The following is a 25,572-nucleotide window of genomic DNA, read 5'->3' as shown; positions in this document are numbered from 1 at the left end:
TTAATTCATAATGTGAACTCACGCATCCAGATTAAAAACATAAGTCAGCCCAGCTTACTTCATAAAGTGAAGCGATGGACTCCAAAGTCCTGGCACGCCTCGAGCTGTATCGTATGGAACTCATCCTGTCAAACTGGAGAACACAAGGAAATAAGTTCAGGTAAATAAATTGCAGGGGCGACAACTTTGGAAAGGAGTAAATCATGATCTCACATTAAGCGTTCGAGACGAGTAGCCGTGCTGACGGTTGAAGGCATCCTGCTGCTGAATATCGCCACCCCCTCGGGCAGCCAGAAAGACAACGTACGGCATAAACTCTGGAGAATTGTGTAGAATCTTCAGAACTAGTGAATAAATACAAAATATTCGTGAGACCATGTTGTGGCACACAAGTTAATTGCAGATGTATGTTCATAAGTACTGGAAGTATTCGTTAATAATAAATGCACAAGTCTCACCCGTCGGATTGCAGTCAATGATGCACATTTTCCCCTGTCTGAAAATTTTAGAAAATATATTTTAAAAGCTCGAGTAAGGAGAAGAATTTCAAAAAAAACTGTAATGCAGACTTCGTTTAGCCCGAGTCAGGGCTAGCGTCCTATTTTAAATTTTTGAACCGACGACTCCACGACTCTTGCCAAATTTAATGAAAAATTTAACGACGCCATACTACTCACTATCAGTGTTTTTAGAAAAATTTCAAAAACAGCGATCCAGCAGGGTTACCCTGTTGGGTCCCTCTGGCGAATTAAAATAAATTTGATTGTATTCTTTGATCCTATGTGCATTTGCACCAAATTTTGTGTTTCTAGGATAACTTCTCACATGCCGCCCACCGGTCAACCACTGGACCGGTACGCATGTTTAAATCAGTTGAGTGGTTCCGTCCGCCAGCGAGTCACAGAGAGACAGACGGAATCACGATTCCATAAGCCGTAACTCGGGCTAGAAATGCCCTTGGACATACCGTATGATCTCCCGAACACTGTCAGCATTGATTCCATACAGATTTCCATCCTTTTCTGCAAACTCGAGATATTTATTGGTTCGAATTCCTTCCTCAAATTCCTCCCTGGACAAAAAGTTGTAGGTTCCCATTTGTTCCTCGCCCTCTCGCGGTGGTCTCGACGTGGCTGGAGTTAAAGTGTCACCAGTTTAATAGAGTCGTTCCTCCACACACGCTTTACGCAAGAATTTTAATGATACTCTGCTCCAACTTTTACTACTGATACGCAACACGCGTGCTACATATGCAGATATTTCTACTCGCAGTCTCAACTACACAAAGTTGGGCAGAAAAAAGTGCTGTAAAAGAACTAACTCGGTAAGACTGCTCCAAATCGGTGGGGATCCCAGTTAACCAACCGATTTTTCAGCGTTCTCCTTGCAACGCCAGAGGTTCCAACGATTACCAAAGTTTTCCTCCTGAAGGGCGGCATTCTCGTGACCTCCTCGTACAGCATCAACTACTCACAAAATGTTTACAGTATGCAATAAGCAACAACGACAATAAATACCTTGCCACCACTTAAAATATTCCATATCAAACTGTCCTCATCTTACCTCAGCACGATCAAATTCAGCATTTTGCTTGGCAGTGTAGGCCTGCAAGTATGAGTGAATTATTCATTCATGATTATTCATTCAAGTAATTAGTAATTACTAATTACCCAAGCACTTACAATATTTTTCTTCTTTCGGGCCACTCTAGTCCCACAAATCCCTGTAAATAAAACCATCCTTAATTTAATTCACCAAAAACAAGATAAATTTGCGCTACAGGGATTTAGTTTGTTTACGTAGCTAATCGGACAAATGAACAACAGATCACTGCGTATTCGTACAAAAAATTGGTCGAATTGAGAAGAACTTTGTAGTTTGTGGTAAGCAAAGCTACGGAGGATATGCTGTAGAAAACAGACAAAATTTCACGAACCTATGGTGTGCGAGATATCGGCCTCCGGAGGAACAAACGCTGCACGACGCTCTTCCAACTCCCGTGATGGGATCAGGCCAACGACGTTTTCACCCACCTGAAAAATAATGTCACCACTTACACACAAAATGCAAAGTTTGTACCACAAGTCATCCATAGTGCATACGCCAGGAAGATCACACGCTCTCACTTTCCTCAGAATTTGAGATCCACGTATTTCTAACTGATGAATCTCATGTAATATTACCTTCTTTGACTGCCACCAATTCGGATCTGACTGGTCCACGATCTGGAGAATGTCCCCGGTTTGAAATCCAAGTCCAATCTCTTTGCATCTACAGTGGTAAAACAAAATGCAATATTTAGCTTCATTTTGCGTACAGGTGACGTGACCAGATAAACGTTTTAAAGTACTTGGATTTAAAACGTGCGTGGTATTTAAATATTGATAAATGCGTATGAACTTACGGTTGCAGTGTGTCCAGGGCAGGATTGTACGTGAATAAGGCTCTCATGAAGCACTGTTTAAAAAATAGAGGAAATTACTTTTTACTTTGTTTCAAACATCCAGAACGGTGCACTAAAAATACAAAAGTGAATGTGGCATTCATTAAACGTTAATACACTGGAGTTTCTGTTGTAGCAAAAACAAATGAGAAAATTCTTTCAATCCTGCAATTTACGTGTGTGTGTGATGTTGTTGGATTGAAGGAAGTGAGTTCTAAACCTCTGCGTGGGTTACGACTGCGGGGTGTTGCTTGTTAAAGTTTCAAAATATTTAGTGTCGCGAGACAAAAATATGTCCCACCACGCGAGGAGTGACAGTGCTCGCAGATACAACAACTTACAAAACAAAATTCACTAAAAAAAAGCTCTAAAGAACTTAAAAATAAGGGCGACGATGATGGTTGTGAGAAATGTGTGGTACACAAAAGGAGATACTTATTGGCTGGCAGTGATTATGCTGATGAATTGTGATAAAAGGCACGCACGAGACGATGACAATCAACAAAATCTGGACCTCGATCGACTTACAATTGTTTTTTGACCTTGTAAAAATGTGGTTGTGGACGAAGTAACGAGCTTTCTCTTTGGCTTTTCGACTTTTAGCTGATAAATTGTATCGCAACTTGTAGATCTTTTAGCCCTATTTTTGGCCAGTACCTGTCTTCCACTAAGAACTGTCTTGTCCTGAGTTGGGGACCCCACTTTAAGCTGGAGGTTATCACGAGCTTTGGCAATTTCCGCTTGTAGTCCTTCTGGGGATATGACTGGCTTGGAATTCACTTCGAGAATCACGTCACCAAGTTTTAGCAGTCCCTGAAAAGCAATTCCAAAGCATTTGAGAGTTGGACACATTTAATTAACGAGCCTCGCATACTGTTCAGAGTGGAACATTAATCTGAGAAAATGGAAATAAACACAAGTAACAGAGCCACTTGAACGAAACAAAACATGTTCCAACAACGAACAAAGTATGCAAGTATTTAAATAGCACAAGAAAGTGTAAACGTTCAATTTTCAGTACAAAACTCAGACGGATAAGAACTCACCAAGCGATCAATCAAGCCTCCACCTATTCAGTCACAATAAATAATTAGTAACGATTCATAGAGGATTGAGATGTGGATAGATCTTACTTAGAATTCGGGCTACGACGAGGTTTTTTGTATCCTTGTCTTCCTCCACCGTCACTCCCTACGTAGAAGAACAATACAATGAACAGAACTATGTATGTAAGTACTTGCATGGCCGTATGGATGGATGGATGGATGGTTATGGTGAAAGGTGTAAAGTTTACTTGCTCTCGAGTAAATAATAATGTACTAATGTTCTTCGAAACTCATGGATTCATGGAAGGAATTGGGAAGCTCAATAAAAAGAGAAAGGGGAAATTGCAACCGGAGAAAGCTCTGCATCTCTCAATTAATTATCTGTACAAACAGTGCATTAAAACTCACCAAAGGTTGGCTCGGAGACTTTCGCAGGCTGATGATTCTAATTGGTTGAGCATACTGGACGTTGCTGTCCTCACTGTCCACGCTCATGTTGGACTTGTCCTTGGTGGGCTTGAGAATGGACCCAGCCGGTCGGATTTCTTCCCACGGGGCTGCTTCGGTTAGGCTGCGACTTGTCCCTTCCTGTGGACCCAACTTGTCCGCTATTTTGTCGTGAGCTTCAAGCAGCGCCTGCAACCAGAATCATTGGATGGAATCAATTCTGCTGTTTGGCAACATTTTCTTATGAATCCTTGTGCAGTGATGGGGCAATGTCTCATTAGTGTCAACACCCATCATGGAATTCATAGGGAACCCGTGATAATAATTGCGAATAAAATCTACGTAAAATTTGAGACAAGCCAGTCACACTCTAAAAATCTCTCCCACTCTGAAAATATGTTGCAGAATAGATTGTCTGTTTTGGAAATGCTGTGAATGAATTTTGTCGGAGACGAGAGACATAAAAGTGGATTCACCATCATCCATGAACAAAGTTTACGGCTTGGGTGCCAATTCTGTCAACGTATTTTTACGAGACAAATATTACAAGCTGACCTGGAAAGGAGTCTCGTAAATCATTTCGCCAATTTACGATGTGCACCGTTGCTCCCTGTCTGTCTGCCAGACGACATCTCCCACATTTTCATGTCATTCGAGGGCAACATCTTCAGCTTTGTACCAAAATCTACATGTACACTACTCAACCACATCTTGGTCATATTTGGTGGAAAATGGATTGATGCGGTACGACCAGAGAATCTTGGTGACTTTGTTATGCATTTAGTGAGGGAGTCGACTAATGACGTGAACCTGGCTAGGTTTAAGTAAGTACGAGTGTTATTTAGTTCGTAAATCACTCACTTTGAAATTTCTGTCTCTGAGAATATCGGAGAGTTCTTTGGCTTCTTGGCGGAAGGAGCGATCGTATCTCTGACAAATTTCTTGCGTCAATGGGACATTTCCACTGCCAACTGGGGCGAGATCCTCCTCCAGTTGGTCCTGCACCTAAACAAACACAAGGAAATAATTAATAAACACACACACCTCAACGAATATCCGTCTACACTCTGCCCCCGAGGTGGTGCAAATAGTCGGTCCGTCACAAACAAATCAAATACGTAATACCACAAATCAGCGTACGCATAAATTGTACCATTAGAGCGAAGGTGAATCAAATACGATGAAATATCCAAACCCAGAAAATGAGTATCAATCTACAACAGTGATCGTAGGGGTCAATAGTACCACGAAACTGAAGAACGGGACACAAGTACAAGTGCCAATGTTTTGCTTATAAAAATTATTGTTGATGTTCCATCAGTATTGTGGAATCCAAAACAAACTTATTTAAATACATGGTGAATCAACCCTTCGGATTTTATGTACGTGTTGTTGGTACCACAGCAGTTGTGCTATAATTTGCCATTAACGTTATTATGCGTGAGGCTGTGATTTCAGATTTCTCAAATTTCACAACCCTCCTTCGTTATTACCTGGTATTTATTGTGGATAGTGTTTTTTACCCAGCCTCCTCCGATATCGCAGCAACTTTCCAAACTAAAAAAGCATCAACAGCAAGCAGTGCACTGCACACACCTTATTCCTCCCATCCCATTGCATCGCGTAACATAATCGTAATGCTGATGAGTGAGTCTACTTGTCTACAATGGGCCACCTAATAATACGTAACACAATGCCTATATGCATGCATGTACATGTGAGGGAGGGAGGCATGTTACAGGTAGGTGAGAGCCGCCATGGATGGACAAACCCCATCCTTCTCTGAAACTGAGAGTCTTAACGACACAACAATGGGCACAATTCTGTTGAGGGCGAGGAGGGGACAACTCTTTTTTAGCATGAACTTTTTAACGCGATCCGTTATTACGTAAGGTTGGTTCCTGGGCTCAAATTTTCCATCAACAATCCTATCCATCCATGCACCTGTTACTCTCCAACAGCCTCCAGTAACATAATGCTGGCTCAAAATACATTTATATTTCTAATCCCGTGTGTGGACTGTGGAGTTGTTGTGGAGGGGATGCGATCTCTCAACTCTACTAAAATCTCCCTCTGGCTGTTTTAACTGCGAAAATTTTCGAGTGGATAATTTATATTAATGTACAATTACGTATGTGGCATTAACTTATACACATGCATGAATCCATATATGAGTGATCTGGTATATGGATGTGCTATTCCATGGCATGAATCGAAGAGTAGAAATTGATTTGGATCTGCCCGGTGGTATCTGTTGATTGATGTTCTGCTTTCTCTTAATGTTTTGCCAAAAAGACGTCTTAGCTTCATTGGATTCGTTAGGAGGGGATCAGGTGCAGCGTGAAGCTATCGTTTCCCATGGACCACGAGAAGCGAGAACCTTGTTTCGAGTAAAACAATGCAGTCTTTGTCTATTTACGAACCACAATTACCCACTTTGATTTGCAACAACAAGGATGTTGCGCCTGCAGGAAGGATAGGAAACCCGGGTGCATAATGGCAGAAGTGGGGATGAGAGGAAGGCATACACAAAATACTGACGGCCCAAGTGTCGGAGGAATAAAACCAGTCAAAGGATCCAAAAATAAACATTTGGGAACAAGGAAAGTGGTTGAAGATCATACATAAATGGTGCATTCAGAAATCCCATGTTTGTCCTGCTCACAAGGAACGAATGTTTCCTCAACTGTCATCGCAGTGCCATTCTGATTCTGCTTTTTGTTCAGAGTGAAGATGTGATTCGATGCACTCGAGGGCTGCAAAGTGTTTGCATGTGAAACAGAATCGCATGAAACGAGGTGAATTACATAGCTGCAGAGATACCAAATTATTGAGACAGACAATAGCGACCGACCGTCCGTCTTACTGTCAGAGATGTATTTTCGCCAAGCTAATTCGTCTTGTGGGAGATTTATAGCGTTTAAAGCGCTTCTTGAGTTTATATAAATTTGACTCAGGGCTAAAAATAAAAGAATGTCCACCTTTTTGAAGCCATGATGCCACGGTGAGGAAGTGAGCTCGGGAAGACTAGATCGTGCTTTGTTCCTTTCCTTAGTATTATAATTCTGTACAAAACTAGAGCCGATTCCCATCACATAAGTTACACACACATAAACACACACAATTTCACAAAAGGAATGTTATAGAGCCTTTGTATTTATGTAGTAAGAGATGGCGCAAATAAAATGCTTTAAAAGTTTGATAGTATTTAGATTCAAATATTCAGAAGGCTTCCACTCGTGCAGATATTCCATGAATTAGTGGCCTGCCATGCGGTTACACTACTGCTCAATTCTGTCTCTTTGACGAAAATGGATGGCTCTGCTACTAACTCGAGTTTGGCATTCCAAAGATGAATGTTCACACTCCTGTCAAGCACACTGACGCACAAACGTAGCAAAGTAGCCCGATTTCTAAAATTGTGAACTATGCTATTATCGACGCGTATTATTATGATTTCCCCAAACCCCGATTAGGCAGAAATATCGTGTAACAATGCCTCTGTTGAAATGATCCATTCTCGTTATTAAACCCTTCCTCACTTCACCAGAGATCCTCCGCCAGCAGACTGCCCCTCAAACTGCCATGCAAATCGATTCATACAGCACCGATTAACTATTCAACGATGCGTTTGGCGTTCTTCGCATCGATGTAAAGAGCTTGGAACGAGGCGATCCACTTACTCAAATGTGCAGGTTTGCTTTCACTATCATTAGTCAGCAGGAGCCACGTACACATGCATGGCTCTTGTTATCATAGGTGCATGCCATGGTCAGCCAACACGTTGGAGAAAGCGGAGAGGTTGCTAGGAAGTGAGGGCAGGCTGCTTTTCGACAACAAACTCGTCGTCGTGGGCTGCATGAGAATAATTGGACACGATGCTTGCCTCCTTTCTCTCCATGCTACACAACGGCTAAAAAGTATTATTAGTCACATGCTCACCTTAACTTTTATCTCGCCTAAAGAGCACCTTAACTCTGATAAAGTTTTATTCTTTAACCGCTCTCCTTATTCGCTGCGTTTCTTCACATTTCGCGTGTGATCATGGGAAACCTTATTCGCCTCCCAAACATTATTCGTACACAGTAATGACGGGATGGCATGTTTGTGCATGGTCGAGAGGAACAATGGGCGCTTACCTTAACTAAATTGGAAACAATGGGCGACTCGATAAGCGACTTGAGGAAAATGAGATCTGTGTTTTGCTGGTTGAGCGACGCGATGTGATTCCGCACGGTCTCGAAGGCAGCTGAAACAATAAACATAATAAGTTGTCGCATGTTAGATAATCAGGCGAAAAGGAGGTTCTCCGAAATATGAGGCTTCTCTTATCAGATTAAGATTGCACGACACGCGAGACGCTGAGTGACATCAACTTGAACTCAGGACGTTTGAGCAAATACATAAATACTTAATTAAATAATCTGTACCATCTTCTCCCATTCGAGATTTTGCTGAACAAATACTATAATCTTGTCAGAGGGTTTTCACAACGACATAATTCGGACATAAATGAATGTCCATAAGTAATTTTAAAACTCTGGTTTGTTCGAAATTCGTACGCGGATACATATTTACATAAAAGCTGAAAGAGCGTAGGCGAAAAATGGAGAAAGAACAACCAAGCACCATTCCTGAGAACGTTGTCTGGCTGGTGACATAATCAACTGAAATACTACGGAGAATAACAATTACTCGAAATATCTCGACTGTCAGAAAATCCATTATTATAGATACAACTTGACTCCTAACTGGATTTGGGTTGAAATCTTTTGTTCCTTATTTCGTCCCTGAACAATGGAACGACCCGTTTTTTTTTGCTTTTTCTCAGCTTTTTGGCAATGGCATACCGATAGCTTTTGCCTCACTCCATTTCCATTATTTCTGCCCTCGTTGGCTCCTTCCTCCCTCTTCCTCGGCCAATATATTTATTTTTCCCATTTCTTATGAAGAATAAAATGGGATTTCTCATCTCTGGAATCTCGACTATTTTTCTCATCCAGAAAACCAGGATTGTTGTCCTTTCGGGGCTTTGGTTGAGATCACACGAGTGCGGATAAAAGTCGGAGTGCGTATAAAAGATGGGATTGCAAAAAGCTGTGACATGGAAAAGGCGTTTTAAACTTTTAAAGTGACTCGCGAGCAAAGTGAGAGATTTAAAGGCTTGGAGTGGCGTGGAGCGGGGATTGGAAAAATAAGGTTTATAAGGTTAAGGATCATTAACTCTAATCAGATCTGGCAAAGATGGAATTCCGTCGTTTTCTCCAATTCTCAGCAGATGCATCCTCATCAAGTATTCGGCTGGATTTTGGAGGAACAAGCACGAGGTTGCAGACAAAATTGCAAAACGGCAATCCGGGCTTCACGGTTTGTTTGCAGCTGTCTCGTCTTTCATAGCTACACGGAAGTTTAGCTGTAAAATGGGGGTAAAGTTGACCCTTATCTCTTGTGCTAATTTATCACGTGGCGTTAACTCCACAGATATTACCCAGCAGATTGTGATGCCTGCTTCTCCGTTGTCACACAGAAGCTCACGTATGCAAATGCATGGTGGGGGAAGTGACAATGGATAAGATTCGTGCATGAATATTTATGTGAGTTGCGTGGTTGGTTGGTGAATCCGAACACTCGGTGGTGGTAGCTCTGGTTGCAGCACAATATAACATTTTCCTGTTGGTGATGTCGATTTTTTGGAAGCTATTAAACACAAAGTAAAAGTACAGTGCAGACTTCAGTTAGCCCAAGTCAGGGCCAGAGAGTCCTATTTCAAATTTGAGTCCGATGACCTAATGATTATTATTACCAAATTGTAATGCACGACGCGGGTTATGTCCGTCTTAGAGCTTTCTCGGCACAAGTTTCCATACATATTTAGTATTCTTAACCATCACCAATCGTCAAATCGCCCCCCACTGGTCAATCGCAAGACCGATTTCGCCCATCTTCGAACTCGTTTCCTAGCTTTGTCCAATACGCATATGGTAAAAGTTTCATGTCAATCGGTTCAGTCGTTTTGACTCTATCGTGTTCACAGACAGACGGAGGGCTATGACAGTTCCATAAGGCTTGACTCGGGCTAAAAAGACGACATGGTTGTAGCAACCAAATGGGGCAAGTATCCGTTACACTTCACCCAATTCCCAGTTCAGAAGTGAAGCCATGTCACGTCATTCATATTTCTTGTTTAGTTGTTGAAAGATGTGCAGTCGGACAGTATGTTGATGTTGATGACGATGATGATGAGGAACATTGGTTTATTTTTAGAAGCAAATTCTTTATGCAACTAGACTTTTGTACTCTTCGTCCGTCACCACACATACAAATCTGCATGGACATGTGCGAATGGGCCTCTAGGACCACGACTCGAATACTTCCAACATGTTTCGTCTTTGAAATTTGAGCATAACTTGAAAATAAAATCTGTAAATATGGAGGACGAGAAGTTGTGTGAATATGTGGAACAAAGTTGGATAATAATTTGCATCGTCACGTCCGCTTGCATCCAAAACGTAATTTCTGCTCGCTCAAAGTCATTTACGATATAGCACCGGAAGCATGACGATGACAAGTTTGGGAAGAAAATTGGCAACCCAAAGTGATAAGCAAATGGATTAATAAATAAACGAGCTTTGTTCAACTATTATAGAGACTCGTCAACTTTAGAAAGCTTTTGACCTGTGGCTACGTATTCGCACTAACTACAGCACAGAACTTGTGCGACAAGGTTATATACATACACGTGGTAAAAGAAGCCCTTGACCCTTTAATTTGGGTGGCTACAGAACAGTGAGCCTCCTTCCCACTCCGATAAAGGTATATGCACGACCTCAACAAAGGTCCTCATTGTTGTGCCTGATACTCTCGCTTGCAGGAGTGGTGGTAAGTAATCCATCATCGGTCTATGAAAAACTGGAGTGGGCACAAAAAGAGGGAGGCATATCGACCCCACGGACAAGTTTCGTACACGTGTAGCTACTCACAACAATAAACAAACCAAAGTCGTGTTTCCAGCTCATCGCCGTTCATTTTCATTGTCGAGTACATGAATGCGAGAAGTCTCTGTAAAGTGGTATTTTGGGAATTGCACACGTTTAGTACGTTCAGTTGGAAAAACAACCAACCCTGCAATTTGAGATTGTCATTTGCAACTAGGCGTTTACTGGAAGAGGTTCTAAAACAGTTTAAAAGGGTTTAAATGTCTAGAACTATTTGGAATTGACTCGAAGCAGAAGCGCTGTGAGAGTGCAGAAGTGAGTCAATGAACAAATTATCAGCCCATTCCGATTACTTTGGACAGTTTTGCACCTTCATCAAATTTATTGGATTTGTATTTGGAAATCAGCCAGACAGCCGTGAAGGCAGCTTTTTGCCCCCACTTGACTTCAACGCTACACACGTATGCATATGTAGTTGTACATATATATTAGTTGCATGACACATAAATACGTAGTTGTTGTAGATAGTTTAGTTTGTCTTGCAAAAGCGATATGAACTTATTCGCCGATGCCTTGAATGGGAAAATTAGAGGTTTACCATTGTCTTGCTCCACATCCAACGCTTTCTGTTTCCCGTTCAAATCCATTTCGAAGGACTCGAGGAGAGCACGTCTGTCTTTTCGGGAACTTCCAAAAACCATCGTCTTGTAACAAACCAAAAACACGTTGAGCACCGGTCAGGGCTTCAGCTCTTCCGTATCACCAGTTGAGTAACTTCACAAGTTAACACATACGAAAAAGTGAGAAGGATTTACATTTTTCGAATGCCTCCACTTTTTGATCTCCTTCAGACGGATGGACGATGAATGAACGAATTATTCTCATACGCCCGAGGTTGTGAGCATTTGCGTAGAACGATAAAAACCACACGAGTGGAAGTGTCTAATGCACGGGAGACAATGTCACGGATCCACACCGGCGAGAGTAAGATGCAAAATTCCACTCATCACCCGCTGTAGCCAAACATGCAGAAACATGGTTTTAAACCCATGACCAGAAACCGCAAGTTTTTTTTAAATTACACCACAAAAATTGTGGATCTTACTGCTCTCTGGAATCAACCAATTTCAAGAGCAGAATGTAGAATCACAAATTCGTGAGGAGGTCCACTTATGAAAATTATCATTACGTGGCGTGGTCTCATTGCGCGAGAAAGGGCCGAGTTGGGAGCAGGAGGAGCAGTGTCGTACTTTTTGGTGGGCAGGAAAAGGAAGCAAAATTCCTGAAAAGCGGAACCAACGGAGCGAAGCAGGCTGCACTGACTGACAACGCTCTCCTCCACTGCACCGTTTCAAATGGAGACCGAGGAGCGTCTAAAACCAACTGATTGTGTTCCGCGATTGTGATGCCATTCGATGCAAAGTTGTTGAGCTCTTTTGCAGAAGAGGAGCAACAGCAGCACATTTGTGTATAAGCACAGACAGCCACACGCTCATGGTTTCACGAGTGCAGCGTGTAATGTATGCAGCACGGAGGGTTCTTCTGATACGCGACGCTTTGCGAGATCCGCTCTTTCGAAACCCACACTGCACGAGCTAACCAAAGGGTTATGACCGTGCAGCATCAACATTGGAGTCGTGGTTTATTATTCAGCACTAACCAGCGAGCATGCCAAACTAGTCAGTGGGAAGAAGATGGGCCAACGCAACAACGGCACGAAGGGAAAACCAACACCATGCAATTTATACGAGACTCAGCCACACAGAAGAAGTTCATGCATCCTGAATTCGTCTGACCACGACACATTTTCCTCTGGAAATGATATTCCTGAAGCTTTACATCTAAATCCTCGTGGGAATTAAGCGGCTTGCCTCATAAATAGTTTTAAGTATGCATTGCCCTTCTTCTTAAAATTGGTGTTCATCAAAGAAGTTTATGACCTTTGAAGCACTATCTGTTTCGTGGAGAGGGCATCCAATTCGTGGAACTGGTAATCCGATAATAATGCTCTGTCCGTCCAACGCATTCTCCTTCTCGCGAAGTGAACACTAAATGTTTCGTCGAGTGAGTGGTGTGAATTCGGCAATCTCGGATTCGTCACTTTTGTCGCCAAGAAATTCCATCCGACCAAGTGAGCGTCGTGATCTATGCCAAATGACTCCTCGTCTCGAATTGCATCATTTACACTTGTTTGTACAGCTTAATTTGGTTCATTGTGAGACATTTATGTTGCGAATGGAGCAGATCCGTACTCAGACAAATTTGATTATTCAATCATTCATCCCGGTCTGATCGGATCGTCTCGAATCTTATTTTTTTGTAGCAAGTGGGGCAAAGAACAACGAAGATTTGAGAAAACTGTGAGTAGTCAGAGAGTAAAATTATTACTCGAGTCGCACATGATAATGATGCGCAATCAAGCATTTGCTCCACACACACAAACTTTAACTTTAAAAACCCATTAGCTGTTTCTGGACTGTCACCAAATTAAACATTGAGTCAGACCCACTATTTTCCACTTATACATAGATGGGCAGACAAGTCACACAAAACTTTCACGAAGCAAAATGTACATTCAATTTGAGTTTATCAACTTTACGTATGTGCAATTTCAGTGCTCTTTGTAGAGGAAATCTTGCAACTTGATCTCGAGTCGGCAATCCAATTACGGAGAAAGGGAGTTTCCTTCCGTCTCCACTTTGCAGGGTCGAAGGAGCTGGAACTCCATATATTACCCTGCTGATGACACTTTCCGAATTTCAGGGCAATTGCTCCAGTTTGGAGTCCCATTTCTCGTCCCATGCCGTGATATGTACATATGCAGACTCAGTCGGAAACCAGCTTCAATACTATTGAGCAACTCCACTGATCAAAATAAAGTGAGCCGCACTTCTTCTTTACGGCGACTCGTGCTTTCCCACACCAAATGCCAACGTCGTTATCTCTTTAACGACTTGCGAAGAAGGAGAAGTTGACTTATTTCCTAATTTTAGACGATGGCCGGATAGGATTTGGGAAGAGAAAGCAGCCAAATTGCAGTCCAAGTGGTTTGAACTAGTAAGAAGTGCTCTGCCAGAGTCCCGGTTTGTGAAATCTGCTCCTCGGATATGGATTCCTTGGAGGACTTTGGTCTGCTGCTGCTGTCGTGATCCTGCTCCAGACTGAAGATGAGAGCCTTAACTACAGAGAGGGACGATGTGCCCGTGTGTGCTTGGCACACTTTCTCCTCCATTTTTTCTCCACAAAAGATCGAGGTCTTATATAAGTATACATATTTTATTAAGCCGCTCTTCCGTCCCACAACATTGGCTTGGGCTAAATACTGTCAGCGTCAGATGGAATTTACATTTGCCCTTTTGCTGGAAACCTGAATCGCTTCAGGGTTTTAAACGAGGTTGAAATGTCTCGACCTGTTTTTTTATAATGTGCATGCCTCGTTTGGAGAGTAGACTACGTATAATATGCGATTGCCCATTTCACTCTGAGGATGGTGGAACGGAAAAAGGCACTCTTGTCGGAACATCTTCATTGTCGCTTTTCACAGAAGGAAGGATGGAAGGAAGTCGGAATTTGAATGAATTCTGAACCTCTAAAATTTATCTAGCACCGTTGAGACTCCACCGTAGAGAAAAATACGAGGACATTTGTCCTTGTGGAACAAGTGAATTGAGAAGGCAAACGCCTACTCTTTCTGTTCCTTGGGCATCATGCACATGATTCTAAAATTTGTGATCTTTGTCAGGAGAGAGTTGTTCTTCTCTGCAATTGCGACAGCCTCAACGATATTCTATTTCCCGATGGATAAACAAAATCGCAAAAAATCAGCCACATATGTGCCAACACTTTATCAGTTGAGAAGTAAATATATTTACTTATAGCTCTCTGCTTCCGTAGTCGTTGGAGCATAAACTTTGTAGATTGGAGGACACAATTTTGAGTGGAATATCGAGGAATGGGAAGGAGGAGAAAGTTTCTGGCTGCGGAGGAAATAAAAATAATCCAGAGTCCTATGGCGCAACTTGGAGTCAAGTCTACAAGAAAATAAATGCGGTTCCGGTTGTCTCCTCGAGCAATGTTTCCTGCCTGCCAGTCCTCCCTTTATATTCATTCCCTTTCCCTTCGTCCCTACAAAACTCCACGAATAAATAGCACAAGGCTAGATCACATCATCACCGGGTGGCACACAACAAGAGCAAGTTTTTAGCCAACGGATGGATTGATGATACATATTCTAGTCTATTGGGTCAATAGACGTTTGAAATTCGGGGTTCAGAAAGATTAATTTTTTTGGAAATTGTTTTTAACGCCATGAAGAGTCTCATGAAGAGACGTTGTGGGAGTGTGAGCGGGGGCGAAAGTATTTCTGGATGGAGAAAGGAAGGGAGAGAGTTTGGTGGTGGGCTCTCTTGGTGGCAGTGGCGACTCCTTTCACTCCGCTCCTCCGAGAATGCTCCGGAATCGGGGAAAACAGCCAAAACCAAGAAACGGGCCCATCCGTGGCTCAGTGGAGAGCTTTCCTCCAACAAGTTCATGCTCATCCTGAGGAGCAAGCGAGGAGCTAAGCCAAGATTTTAAACTAATCTCAACAACTCTTTTATTGTAGGCTTTTTTGTGGCGATGTGCTGGCAGCTAAAGTTTTGTACCGTCACTTTCCATCACAAGTAAATAAAACCTCGAGGAAAGTGGTCAATATTTTCTGAAAAAAATTTATTTTTCTTTCCAGCGGATCTGATTTTATATATTTATTATGTCTTAAAGTTGGCAAATACGCGTTTTGTTGATGAAAATGATCATGCAAGCATGAATTCGCATTATTTCCGATTCCATAGCTCGTGAAAAATGGAGACGACGCGCACTTATTCCATAAACCGAAATACCGTTTTCCATCCCCATCATACAAACATATATGTAAGTGTATTATAAATGGTTATTAAGCTAATTTCCTGAGTTGGGGTCCACCAACATTGTTGTACTACACTCGAATTTGGTGACGTGTAAAAAATGGAGCAAAGGAATCTCCGCATTTCCATGCTGATTTTGGCTGATGGGAACAATATGATCCGTCATAAAGTTTTTTTTTCCTCTTCCACTTCCGCAGTTTCCATTTCCTCCACGAATTTATTCTTTTCATCGCGAGTTGCGCTTACACTGCTTCCCGGCCATCAACGCCGTTGTTGTGTGGACTGTGGACATGCTTCGTGATACCATCGTCGTCGTGCTCCTGTGCTGGGCTAAAGGGTTGGACAATGCAGAGCACAATGTGATGCCAGGAATTTATTTTGTTGACTTTTGGCAACGGCATGCTGTTGAAGTGCATTTACTACACGCGACGACGACTGTGGGCAGGCAACAGGGGATAAATATTTCCCTTTGTGTGCGACAAAAGTAGTTTTATACCAACAAACAGAATATGCAAAAGCGGAGGAAATGCTTTCACCCGTATCGGACCCATAAAACCAGAGAGAGAAGTAAATAAATATACAACTCGGGAGCGGAGCAGAGACTATTGTTTGTTCAGATGAGATTAATAAGTGTCAAAACACAGCCTGTTCCTGGATCTTCTCCGCCAAGAGGAGCCAACTCGATAATGACACTCGACATATTTGGCCTATCCCACTGTTCCCACATATGTAGTAATGAACCTCCTTGCAATATTTCCAGCTTAGCGTTCCACAAGGAGAGTGAGAATTTGATCGAGTGGAAACACTCAACCAACCCAAAAAAGGCGATATTTCCCTTGGGGAAAGGTTAAGACGATTTATTGCCCCTGCCGTGCCTCTCCTCCTTCTCGTCTCACCCCGACATCTGGACAATATTTCCAACTTCGATCTGCGGTTCTGGAGACGGCTTCCAGACTTTGCTGACCTATAAGATTAACAATTCATACGTTACTCGTAGGTATATGCCACCCTCGATCTCCAATGCACTGCACTGCTCCCACTCATGAAGAGGCATTTAATTAATGGTCCAAGTTCTGGAAGTTGAGGCATATCCTGAATTGTTAATAAATCTGCCCAACCCGCACAAGAAAAAGTTGTCTTGCTGGTCCATATAGCCTTGTCCGAGTACTCTGAAGCTGAATATCACACCTGTGTGTGCTCTTGCAATATGTACGTAGTCTTCTGCACTAATAATACTACTTTGTGCGTCCCTTTATGGGAGTCGTCATACCAGGGTTTCCACTTTCACACGACGTGCTTTAATGTGGATATGTGTGGCGCACTCCCGTTTGGGCTGTCTCAGACTTTTTCCATTTGATTTTGACAATATTAGGGCTAGGTTGTTCCTCTCAGAAAATGGATTTGTAGTCCTGGAACACCCTCAAGTTTAAATTGATGCATCGAATGCGAGATCTCTGATAAATTATCACAAGTTGATTCTCGCGACGCGAGGGATGCTGTTCTGACCGACAAAGGCCAAGAGAGGAGGAAAGTTGGCAGATTTCGCCATAAAACGCGTGTCACGGAGGTGCTGTTGTGCAATGATAAATGCAATGTTGTGCCCCATCCAACTGCATGGCGAATGCGCTACGTATCCATGTTTAACAGGCCGTCGTAGCCACTCAGAATTTATAATTTCCTCCGTTAAGTATGCAAATGGGTCGGGAAGTCGCCCAACACGGCTTTTATACGACACGACCGAGGGCAACTCCATTCATGCTCATAAAGCAGAGTCGTAAACCCCCGACTATTTTTAAACATTGACGCAAGTCACGACGCATCAGGTAAGCAAAGAGGAAAGAACAACATGCTGAGAAATGGCAAAAAGCTCGAAAAGATTTGAAACGATTATCGCTTTTATAGTGATGACGATATCTGGAAATGTGGACTTAAGTACGTATAGCTTCCGCTCTTTTTTCGCAATATCGAGGCATTAAATTTGATAAAGACTAACTGCTGCATTTTTCATACAACTTTTCGAATTGTTTTAGACGGTACGGGAGGGTGCATAAAAATTAATGGGTTAATACAACGACATATTTGGAGCAGTTTCCGCCTAGGAGACCGTAGACATGTTTGTGTCGTTTGCAGTGAGTGTGGCTGAATGAATGGAATAACACTTCAAATCGCGACAATGGCATAATTCCCGTCAAAATTTGCATTTCTTTCCATGTGTCATTTCTTTGGACTTTTCCTCGACTGTCGCTTCTACTGAACCTGAAAATGTTTCCCTTTTCGCAACGAATGTCTTCATTCCGTTGAACAGAAATGTTCCTCAACTTCACATCTGCATGTGAAGCTTGGAGATCATCAGTTTTAATGGTGATGCATTTTACAAGCAAACTTTATCATTGGAATCTCATCTCATCCCATCAAAAAGTCAACATGTCAACTTAACTGCGGAATTATTTGTACTTATTTTTCAGCAATAATGTAAAGAAGTCAATGCAAGCAAACCCATATTTTCACAATTGCCATTTCAACTTTCACCACGCTATTCTGGGCCTTATCGTGCATGCGGAATAATTTGGTTCTCGTACGGACGAGGAGGGTTTATTTGTGGTGAGATCGATCCTGCATCGACTTTTCTATCAAGTGAGAGAAGAGCCCATTAAGAGATATGTATGATGGTCTCATTGGCTTGTCATGCTCACACTCGTTCTCATAATAAAGACCTCATTTCATTGCACCAACTTCCTCCTTCGCAGTCCTTACTTCCGCCCAAGAAGGAGCAAAGGTGAGTATCGACTGACTCTGAGGTTGGTAGCCATCATATATCGGGATGGAATAATTCTCCTGCCAGACAGAAATGATGGAGGTGGCGAAATCCAACACCCCACTGAAGAAGCAGCTCGCTCATCCTCTCTCAATAATAAAATGGAACACGTGTCTCCACAATAAATTACGCGTGAAGTCATCTCTGCGTCATTTCTGGTGTCGGCCCCCTTTCCGTGTCAACACTTGTCTCACATCTCATTACTTTCTCCCCCTTCTCTTCCTCGCGTCATTGCATGCTCGTCTGCGGTGGTGGCTGCGGTAATGGCAGAGGTGAAAAGTTTCAGCCCTCCTCATTTGCATAATTTTGGTAGTTAAACCAGATCAATTTTTAGTACGTAATGAGACAAAAAGAAAACTGATTCCGAATTCGGGGCACTAAAAACTTTCTAGATTGGCAATAATGGGATGAAAAATAATGTGGTGGTGTCCAAGATATTGATTTCGTGGCGTCACACATAATTTCGATACGGCACGTTCACTATGATGCTCAAACGGTGTCCACACTGTTGCTACAACATATGCCCTTATTTCGTGATGTTTGTTTTTCGCAGCAATTATTTTGGGCGTATATAGTGAGTTGGCCAGAAAGAAAGTGAAAGTGTGCCGGGCGAGTAAGTGCGAAAATACATATTTGGTGGGTTGGTGGCAGAGTCGGTTTGTGCAAACGGAAGGAAGTGAGCGACACCAACAGTGCCAACCGTGCACACATCTTTTGACAATTATTAAGAGCACATAAACTCCCTTCTTCTCGCACTCGACTGCATTTTGAGAGTTTTTGGTGCGACCGAATTCCAACTTTCCACCCAAGAATTTTCAAGTGTCCAATATATTTTAGGAAAGGAATTTAAGGTTTCTGACATTTTCTGCCTCTCACTGAAAGCTATTATGTAGACCAGCACGAGGATCGTCATCATGAATGAATGAGCTTACACTCAACCCAGCCACGAGCGCGTCGTGGTGGAAATGTAAAGCCATCAATCCGACCTGACAGAGTGAAATCTCTCCAAGATAAGATTTGCATCAGAGTCCATTAAAAATTTAAAGTTTGTGCGGTGCAAGAATTTGTCTTTGATAAATTGCCGGTTTCATTTTGCTAAATTACATTTGCATAAAGGATATTCTCGTCATCATCAGTTGGGAGATTCCCTCGAGTTGTGCGTTTTTACGATGTCACGAAGAACCCACTGCACAACTTGCTCGGCTGTTCAACCCAGGGACGCAGGGAAGGAATGCACAGTCCGAGCTGGAGAAAGTTGCGCGAGGGGAAGAAGTACAAAGAACGAGGGAAATAAGTAATTTTGATTACTTAACCCCACACAGACGACCTCATTCCTCTCCCAATTTCGCCAAAGCTGATCTCACGCTGAGCATTGCCGACGTCGACGACGGAGAGAAACCAGCACACCCTGCAGCAACGCCGCAACGTACGTAGTGTGTAGCACAGGGAGTGAATACTTGTAACCAAGTATAATGGATTTCCCTGAAATTATTTACATTGTAAATTCTCATCACCACCATCGCGCATAAAGTTTTTCTTTCCACAACAGGAGAAAATGTTCCACTCTGCACATTCATAAGTCCCTCTGATATTCCTAAATTTACAGCCGTGGTAGCAAAAATCTCTCACTTTTTTATGCGGACCTATCATAAAATTAGAACCCAACGGGCCAACATTAGCACAAGAACTCACTCTGAGAGTACTTTTCATTGTACGCAACATCGCGTGATCTGAATATTGAAAAAATCTGGCCATCAACATCTTCATCATAATCATCCCACCAAACTGACTCGCTACTTGCCGTGATGCCCTCACTCACGGAACAAAGTTAGCACAAGTTTAAATGGATAACATCGTAAAACAGTATGGAAAATCAATGCAGGCTTTTTATGGGCTACAGTAAAAATCACCTAAAAATGCCATAAATAAGTAAATTTAATCTATTAGCGGATGATGTAAGCAAGCCTGTCGACTATGCTGCCGACTTTTTCTTGGTTATTAGTTAATTCAGTCGTCCGCGTCTGCGAGAACTCCATATTCAAAGGCCTCCTCCTCCTGCTGCGTGTTGGCATGCAGCTCTCCTCCACAGGAGTAAATATTGCATTCTACTAGTGTCGGTACTGGAGAAGCGTGGCGTCCTGCGGGGTGGGTTTTCATTTTATAAATGTTCTCACCGAGTGCGAAATACGGGAGGGTTTGCCAAATTAATTCCGTATCCCTTCTCAACTTAATTGCTGACTGAGATATCATCGCCTTCATCTCAATAACGGTGAAAAATCAACCCACAAGCCGTTGATGACTAATTAGTTTTATGCATGACTGGAGAAATGAGACGGCTGCAATCGGTCTGAATATCAAAAGATAATATCGCAATAAACTCGGTGGGTTAATAAATTTAGTGGCCAACTAATTGCACCACCAACTTTCTCCCCCTGCACTTTCTACCATCGCAGATATTTGTTGCATGCATAATTCTCCGTGTAAGTGAAACCATAATATCGCAAATCTCCTCTCTAATAAAGCTATGCAAATTGGAGTGGAAATAGTGTGCCTACGACACGCGTGTAACTCTGGCCCTGCCTGAGGTATGACATTCCTCGCAGCCGTAATCTTTGTCAACACGATGCAAATCAGTCTCAAGGAGGCAACGGCTCCAGAGTTGTCCAGACACGATGGAAAGTTCAGTGCCGAATGCGGTGGCAATATCGCGGTTGCATTTTATGGAGCATGGAATCCTGCATGCTTAAAACCGTCTGATGAGTTTCTCCCATGATCAACCTCGTCGAAACTGATACCGTTGTTGGGCAATGCTAATCCTGAGGCTACGCCGATAAGAAGCAGGATTGAAGGGAAGGTGAAGTGGGCCATAAAAGTTCATGGGAACTTTGGAATTTAAAAATCCACATTGACAGAGAATCTCAAGTCAGTCGTGTCAACACGTCGCGAGAAGTCGTAAAATGACGCGAGTTCGTGTAGTTAAAAAACTCCAACGTTGTGCAAATATACGAGTGAGCGATTTAAGAAAATAAACAAATGCCACTCAATTTCTTCCCAGTAAAAAATGGATGGATGGAGATGAGGCAATATTCCCGTCGAATTTGCGTGTCGCGCAGATGGTGGACCATCAGCACATTTTGCACAAAGTAGGCGTTTGAAAAGATTTGCTAGCTCATTATTGCACAGTTGCGGATTTAGTAGCAGGCAAGCAAGTCGTCAGAATATGCAAAGTGTACATGGTCATCCAAAGGCGAATGAAGAAATGCATGTCTCTTCGTGTAGTTGGGTAGTTAAGGCACGAGTAATTGGTGGGAATGGGAATTGGAGCAGTTTCAGGGAAATTGGTGGTCGTACGTAACTTGGTCACGTGAGGGCGAGCTTTAATTGGAACATTTCAAGATATTTCACTTTCTGCTGGGGCCACTCACTTTAGTGCTTAACCGAATGGACCAATTAACCCAATGGACGTTGTACTCTTCTACGTACATGCTACTTTTAGGTCACGAACCACAACCATGTTACCACACACATACATTTAAATAAGCAGAGTTTAATACAATTCACTGGCCATACATTTACACTTTTTTAGGAGTGTGAGCAATGAGATTAATCTTCAAATAATACCGGGTGCAATCGCTAATATGATTTACGACGTTTGATAACCTCGCCGAATCTGATGAATTATTAGACACTTTCCGGAATTACTCTTGAATGGCTAAACTTTAATTGAATGCGCGAATGGGTGTGAACTGAACAGTCACCATTCTTAATTAGCCCAAAAGGTCTTGATTACCTTTTTAGCAGGTTAATGAAATGGAACGTGAGATTCATGGCTTCATAAATTATTGCGAGTTTTATTTATCGGTGAAATATCTCAGGAAAGAGTTCTTTGTCAACGACGCCGACTCGTGATTCTCAGCAAGTCGACAATTCATGTCATGCTAATACTCGACTTTTAGTTAATTAGAATAATTAAATTGAACAAAGAGCACGGAATGACCAAGTTCACGCGTGAAGGTACAAATCACACGGAAAAGGGAAACCAAAAAGCCGAGTGAAAGCGAAAGACCTCACTGAACTTAAGCGTGCAACAAATTACAAAGGATTAATGGTGACATGTTTGAAAAATTGTAAGTAGCGAAGAACAGAGTCGGAAAGTTAGTGTACCCCTCGTACAACGACAGACGTACCTAAATGTTTTCTGAAAGCAAACAAATTGCGAGGATGATGAAGCTTAGGGAGCGAAACTTGAGACTGAACAAAGTCTCGAGTTGAATGTTCGGATTAAGTTTTGAGAGCGATGTTGTTGTTCTTCTTTGAGAAAAAGGAGGACTTTCTTCCGCAATAAATAAGAACAAGCAACAAAGGAACATTTGTTTGTAATAATCAAGTGGCAGCAGACGAAAGAGAGACAAACTTTCTGGCATTTCTTCCTCCATCCAACCATGCATATTGCATGTGTGTTTATTTAGCTTCGATGCTCCACACGCCTCTCTTTCACGCACATCCACTATCAGCGTGGATCCATTGATTAGGAGAATTTTATTGGGGCGGGCGTAATAATGAAAGCTTTCTCTCAATATGCTGCGAAAAGTGCTCATAAAACGTGTACCCGAACAACCGGAAGAAGCTAATGGAACCTGGTTAAGTAGAGCTGGATGTGCAGTGCAGTGCACTTTTCTAACTCACCGGGGTACACATCCATCCACACCAAAATGTATTTGGTGAAACAATGTTCAGATTAACCTGTGCTTTTTGGGGGGACAAAGATCTGTGAGGGTGACTTACTTTGGCCGGTGAACCTCTGGTATCCGTGTCCATTGTTGTTGCTGCACAGAAAACAAAATTCGGATGATGTACAGATAGCAATTTCAAAATCCAAACAGAACTGCCACCCTCAACCGTGTGCAGCTCATTAATTGGTGAAAAGGTTGTGGTTGAAAAGTAAAAACAATTGTTACAAAATCTAACAATGGAGGTCGCCCAGCGTATGTTCTCCGATTTTGACCAAATAAGTGTCAATCACTAACGCAATTTGTATGAAATTTGCAAAAGACACGATTCCCAATTTGCAAGGTTGGCCAAGATATTTGTATCCGAAGAGGAGAAAGAAATTTGGAGAGTGTAAAATTTGTCAACTCCAGTTTTCGCCTTCGGTTGCAAATATCTCTGCCAAACCTGCAAATTGGGACATCGTGTCTTTTGCAAATTTCATATTTGAAATGGATTGACAGTATTGACACTAATCTGGTCAAAATTTGTGAGCACACATTGGGAGACCTCCATTAGTCCCAATTATCGAGCAAGTTTGGTTAGGTTTGCAATACTTGTTTACGAAACCTTCTGACTATGAATTTCTATTGAATCACTTTGCGTATGAACTCACCTGTAGACCATCCTCCCCTGGTCGCACTCCTGGCCGTTGGGCAACGTAAAAGAAACGGGCAAATCAAGGCGAACTATGCGAGCAACATAAGAAGGAATTTCAAACTCAACGCACTTCACAAGCTGACACATCCAGACGCCGGGTCGGAGGTCAAACTGGGTCAGGCACTGGGTTTATAAGAGGAGGACAACCACTGTGTCCCCTGTGTCACTTCTCCCCGCTCTCCCACTTGTCCTCCTACACCAACCTTATGCTAACTCTCCATTCCGCTGCATTTTCTCTTGAAACGCTTGGCTTTCTTTCTCCTGGGCATTCTTATGGCCCAACTCATGCCTCCCGTCGGTGTGGCATGTGCCAAACCATAATAACCCCCTCCTCACATGGTGCATGTGAAAATGGATCGAGACGCGATTTACTGGACTATACTCAAAGCAATTATTAACTTTCACCAGGGGACATGCTTTCCTCCTCCCTATTTTTATTCTATTATACTGATTGATACTCGCTGCAGTGGGTACTTTGTATAGTTTTCGGAGTGGGTGATTGTGCCGTGCTAGTTGGTTGGCGGAGGTGGCTGTGGGTGGGTGTTCCTCTCGCAGGTGAGGTGAGCGACGGACTGGTGTCTGGCGTTGGGAGACAGCATGCTTTATTCGGGGAGTTCTTGATAATGCCAATCCGACAACGGAACGGAGAACTGACTGGCGGTGGTAGCCTGGTAGTCTCTGATTGAAGAGATTCCACATCAAATCCACACCACCACCACAATCAGAATCAGTTCTGGGGAAAACGCTAAGCCGCTGCGTCGTCAGGCGGCGTGCTAAAACACGAGAGCGTTGTGCTCTTGTCCAAAACCCGGTCTCAGGGCCTGAGACTCAGACCAAGCAAAGGCTACAAGGAGTCTTTGCCCACAAACTCACTCCGACTTTCGGTATGTGCTCAGCTCAGAAAGAGTGCAACAAACAACGGGATGAAAATAAATATGTATACTCACCCCGTTTCGTCCTTTTTGCAAAACTGCAACCACGAGCGCAATAATTCTTGTAGCCTTGTATTGTGGTCCGATTTTAAGTTGGTTGGTGCAGAATGATGCAATTGTGTGGATTTCTAAAAAAATGGAGAAAGTTCAAACAACAAGCGATCTGAAGAAAGCTAGCTGGCACATAAAGAAGACTTTTTTCCAGTTTACGTATAATGAACCGTATTCTTATGCGAAGTGGGCAAAGTGAATCTATTGGTCACATACTTTAGTACTTGTCGTTGTTTTATGACCCTTCCTTAGACCTGGGGCTTTCGAAAGAGTTGTACTTTCGCATAAAAATCCTAACCTAGATTTCTCCTAAGTGTGGGGTTCAGGCTGGCCAGCGTCTTGTGCATTATTTTTGCACAGGACGTTATTTCACTCTGAAGTGTCAGAGTTTCCAAAAAGTGAAAAGAATTGTTGAGCTGGTTGAATGTCGAGTTTCATACGTACGTACGTATAGGATATCCAACACAGTCGCACTCTTTCATTCAAGTGAGAATGTTGAAAAGCACAAAAAAGTCGATAATATAATGCTGAGTATCGGACTATACGTGAGCTTTTAAGTTTCGGCGAACACTGAA

The 25,572-nt window shown here is 42.6% G+C and overlaps 1 protein-coding gene across 6 annotated transcripts in view; it reads right to left on the bottom strand.

Annotated features, from left to right (window-relative positions):
• Positions 1–25,572, bottom strand: part of LOC110858449 (MAGUK p55 subfamily member 2) — a 26,343-nt gene extending 771 nt beyond the window's left edge. Inside the window, exons 1-19 of one of the 6 annotated variants that reach the window (XM_035858692.1) lie at positions 24,962–25,572; positions 23,971–24,043; positions 23,373–23,413; positions 8,076–8,185; positions 4,798–4,941; positions 3,898–4,125; positions 3,577–3,634; positions 3,490–3,512; positions 2,972–3,256; positions 2,405–2,457; positions 2,184–2,271; positions 1,937–2,033; positions 1,683–1,723; positions 1,564–1,605; positions 1,322–1,466; positions 968–1,133; positions 459–496; positions 214–344; positions 59–133 (exon numbers count right to left, since the gene is read on the bottom strand). In XM_035858692.1, the coding sequence (XP_035714585.1) occupies positions 59–133; positions 214–344; positions 459–496; positions 968–1,133; positions 1,322–1,466; positions 1,564–1,605; positions 1,683–1,723; positions 1,937–2,033; positions 2,184–2,271; positions 2,405–2,457; positions 2,972–3,256; positions 3,490–3,512; positions 3,577–3,634; positions 3,898–4,125; positions 4,798–4,941; positions 8,076–8,185; positions 23,373–23,413; positions 23,971–23,981 (1,776 nt within the window). In that variant the 5' untranslated portion in view covers positions 23,982–24,043; positions 24,962–25,572. Of the gene's footprint in view, positions 1–58; positions 134–213; positions 345–458; positions 497–967; positions 1,134–1,321; positions 1,467–1,563; positions 1,606–1,682; positions 1,724–1,936; positions 2,034–2,183; positions 2,272–2,404; positions 2,458–2,971; positions 3,257–3,489; positions 3,513–3,576; positions 3,635–3,897; positions 4,126–4,797; positions 4,942–5,089; positions 5,403–6,917; positions 7,483–8,075; positions 8,186–11,469; positions 13,627–23,372; positions 23,414–23,970; positions 24,679–24,961 lie in introns of those variants that run through there. The other 5 variants (XM_035858690.1, XM_035858693.1, XM_035858691.1 and 2 more) reach the window with 5 other exon arrangements.

This window comes from Folsomia candida, unplaced genomic scaffold, assembly GCF_002217175.1.
Source record: "Folsomia candida strain VU population unplaced genomic scaffold, ASM221717v1 Fcan01_Sc021, whole genome shotgun sequence".
Classification (NCBI taxonomy): Eukaryota; Metazoa; Arthropoda; class Collembola; order Entomobryomorpha; family Isotomidae; genus Folsomia; species Folsomia candida.
The sequence above is the reverse complement of the archived record's forward strand: the minus strand, read 5'-3'. Positions and strand labels throughout refer to the sequence as shown.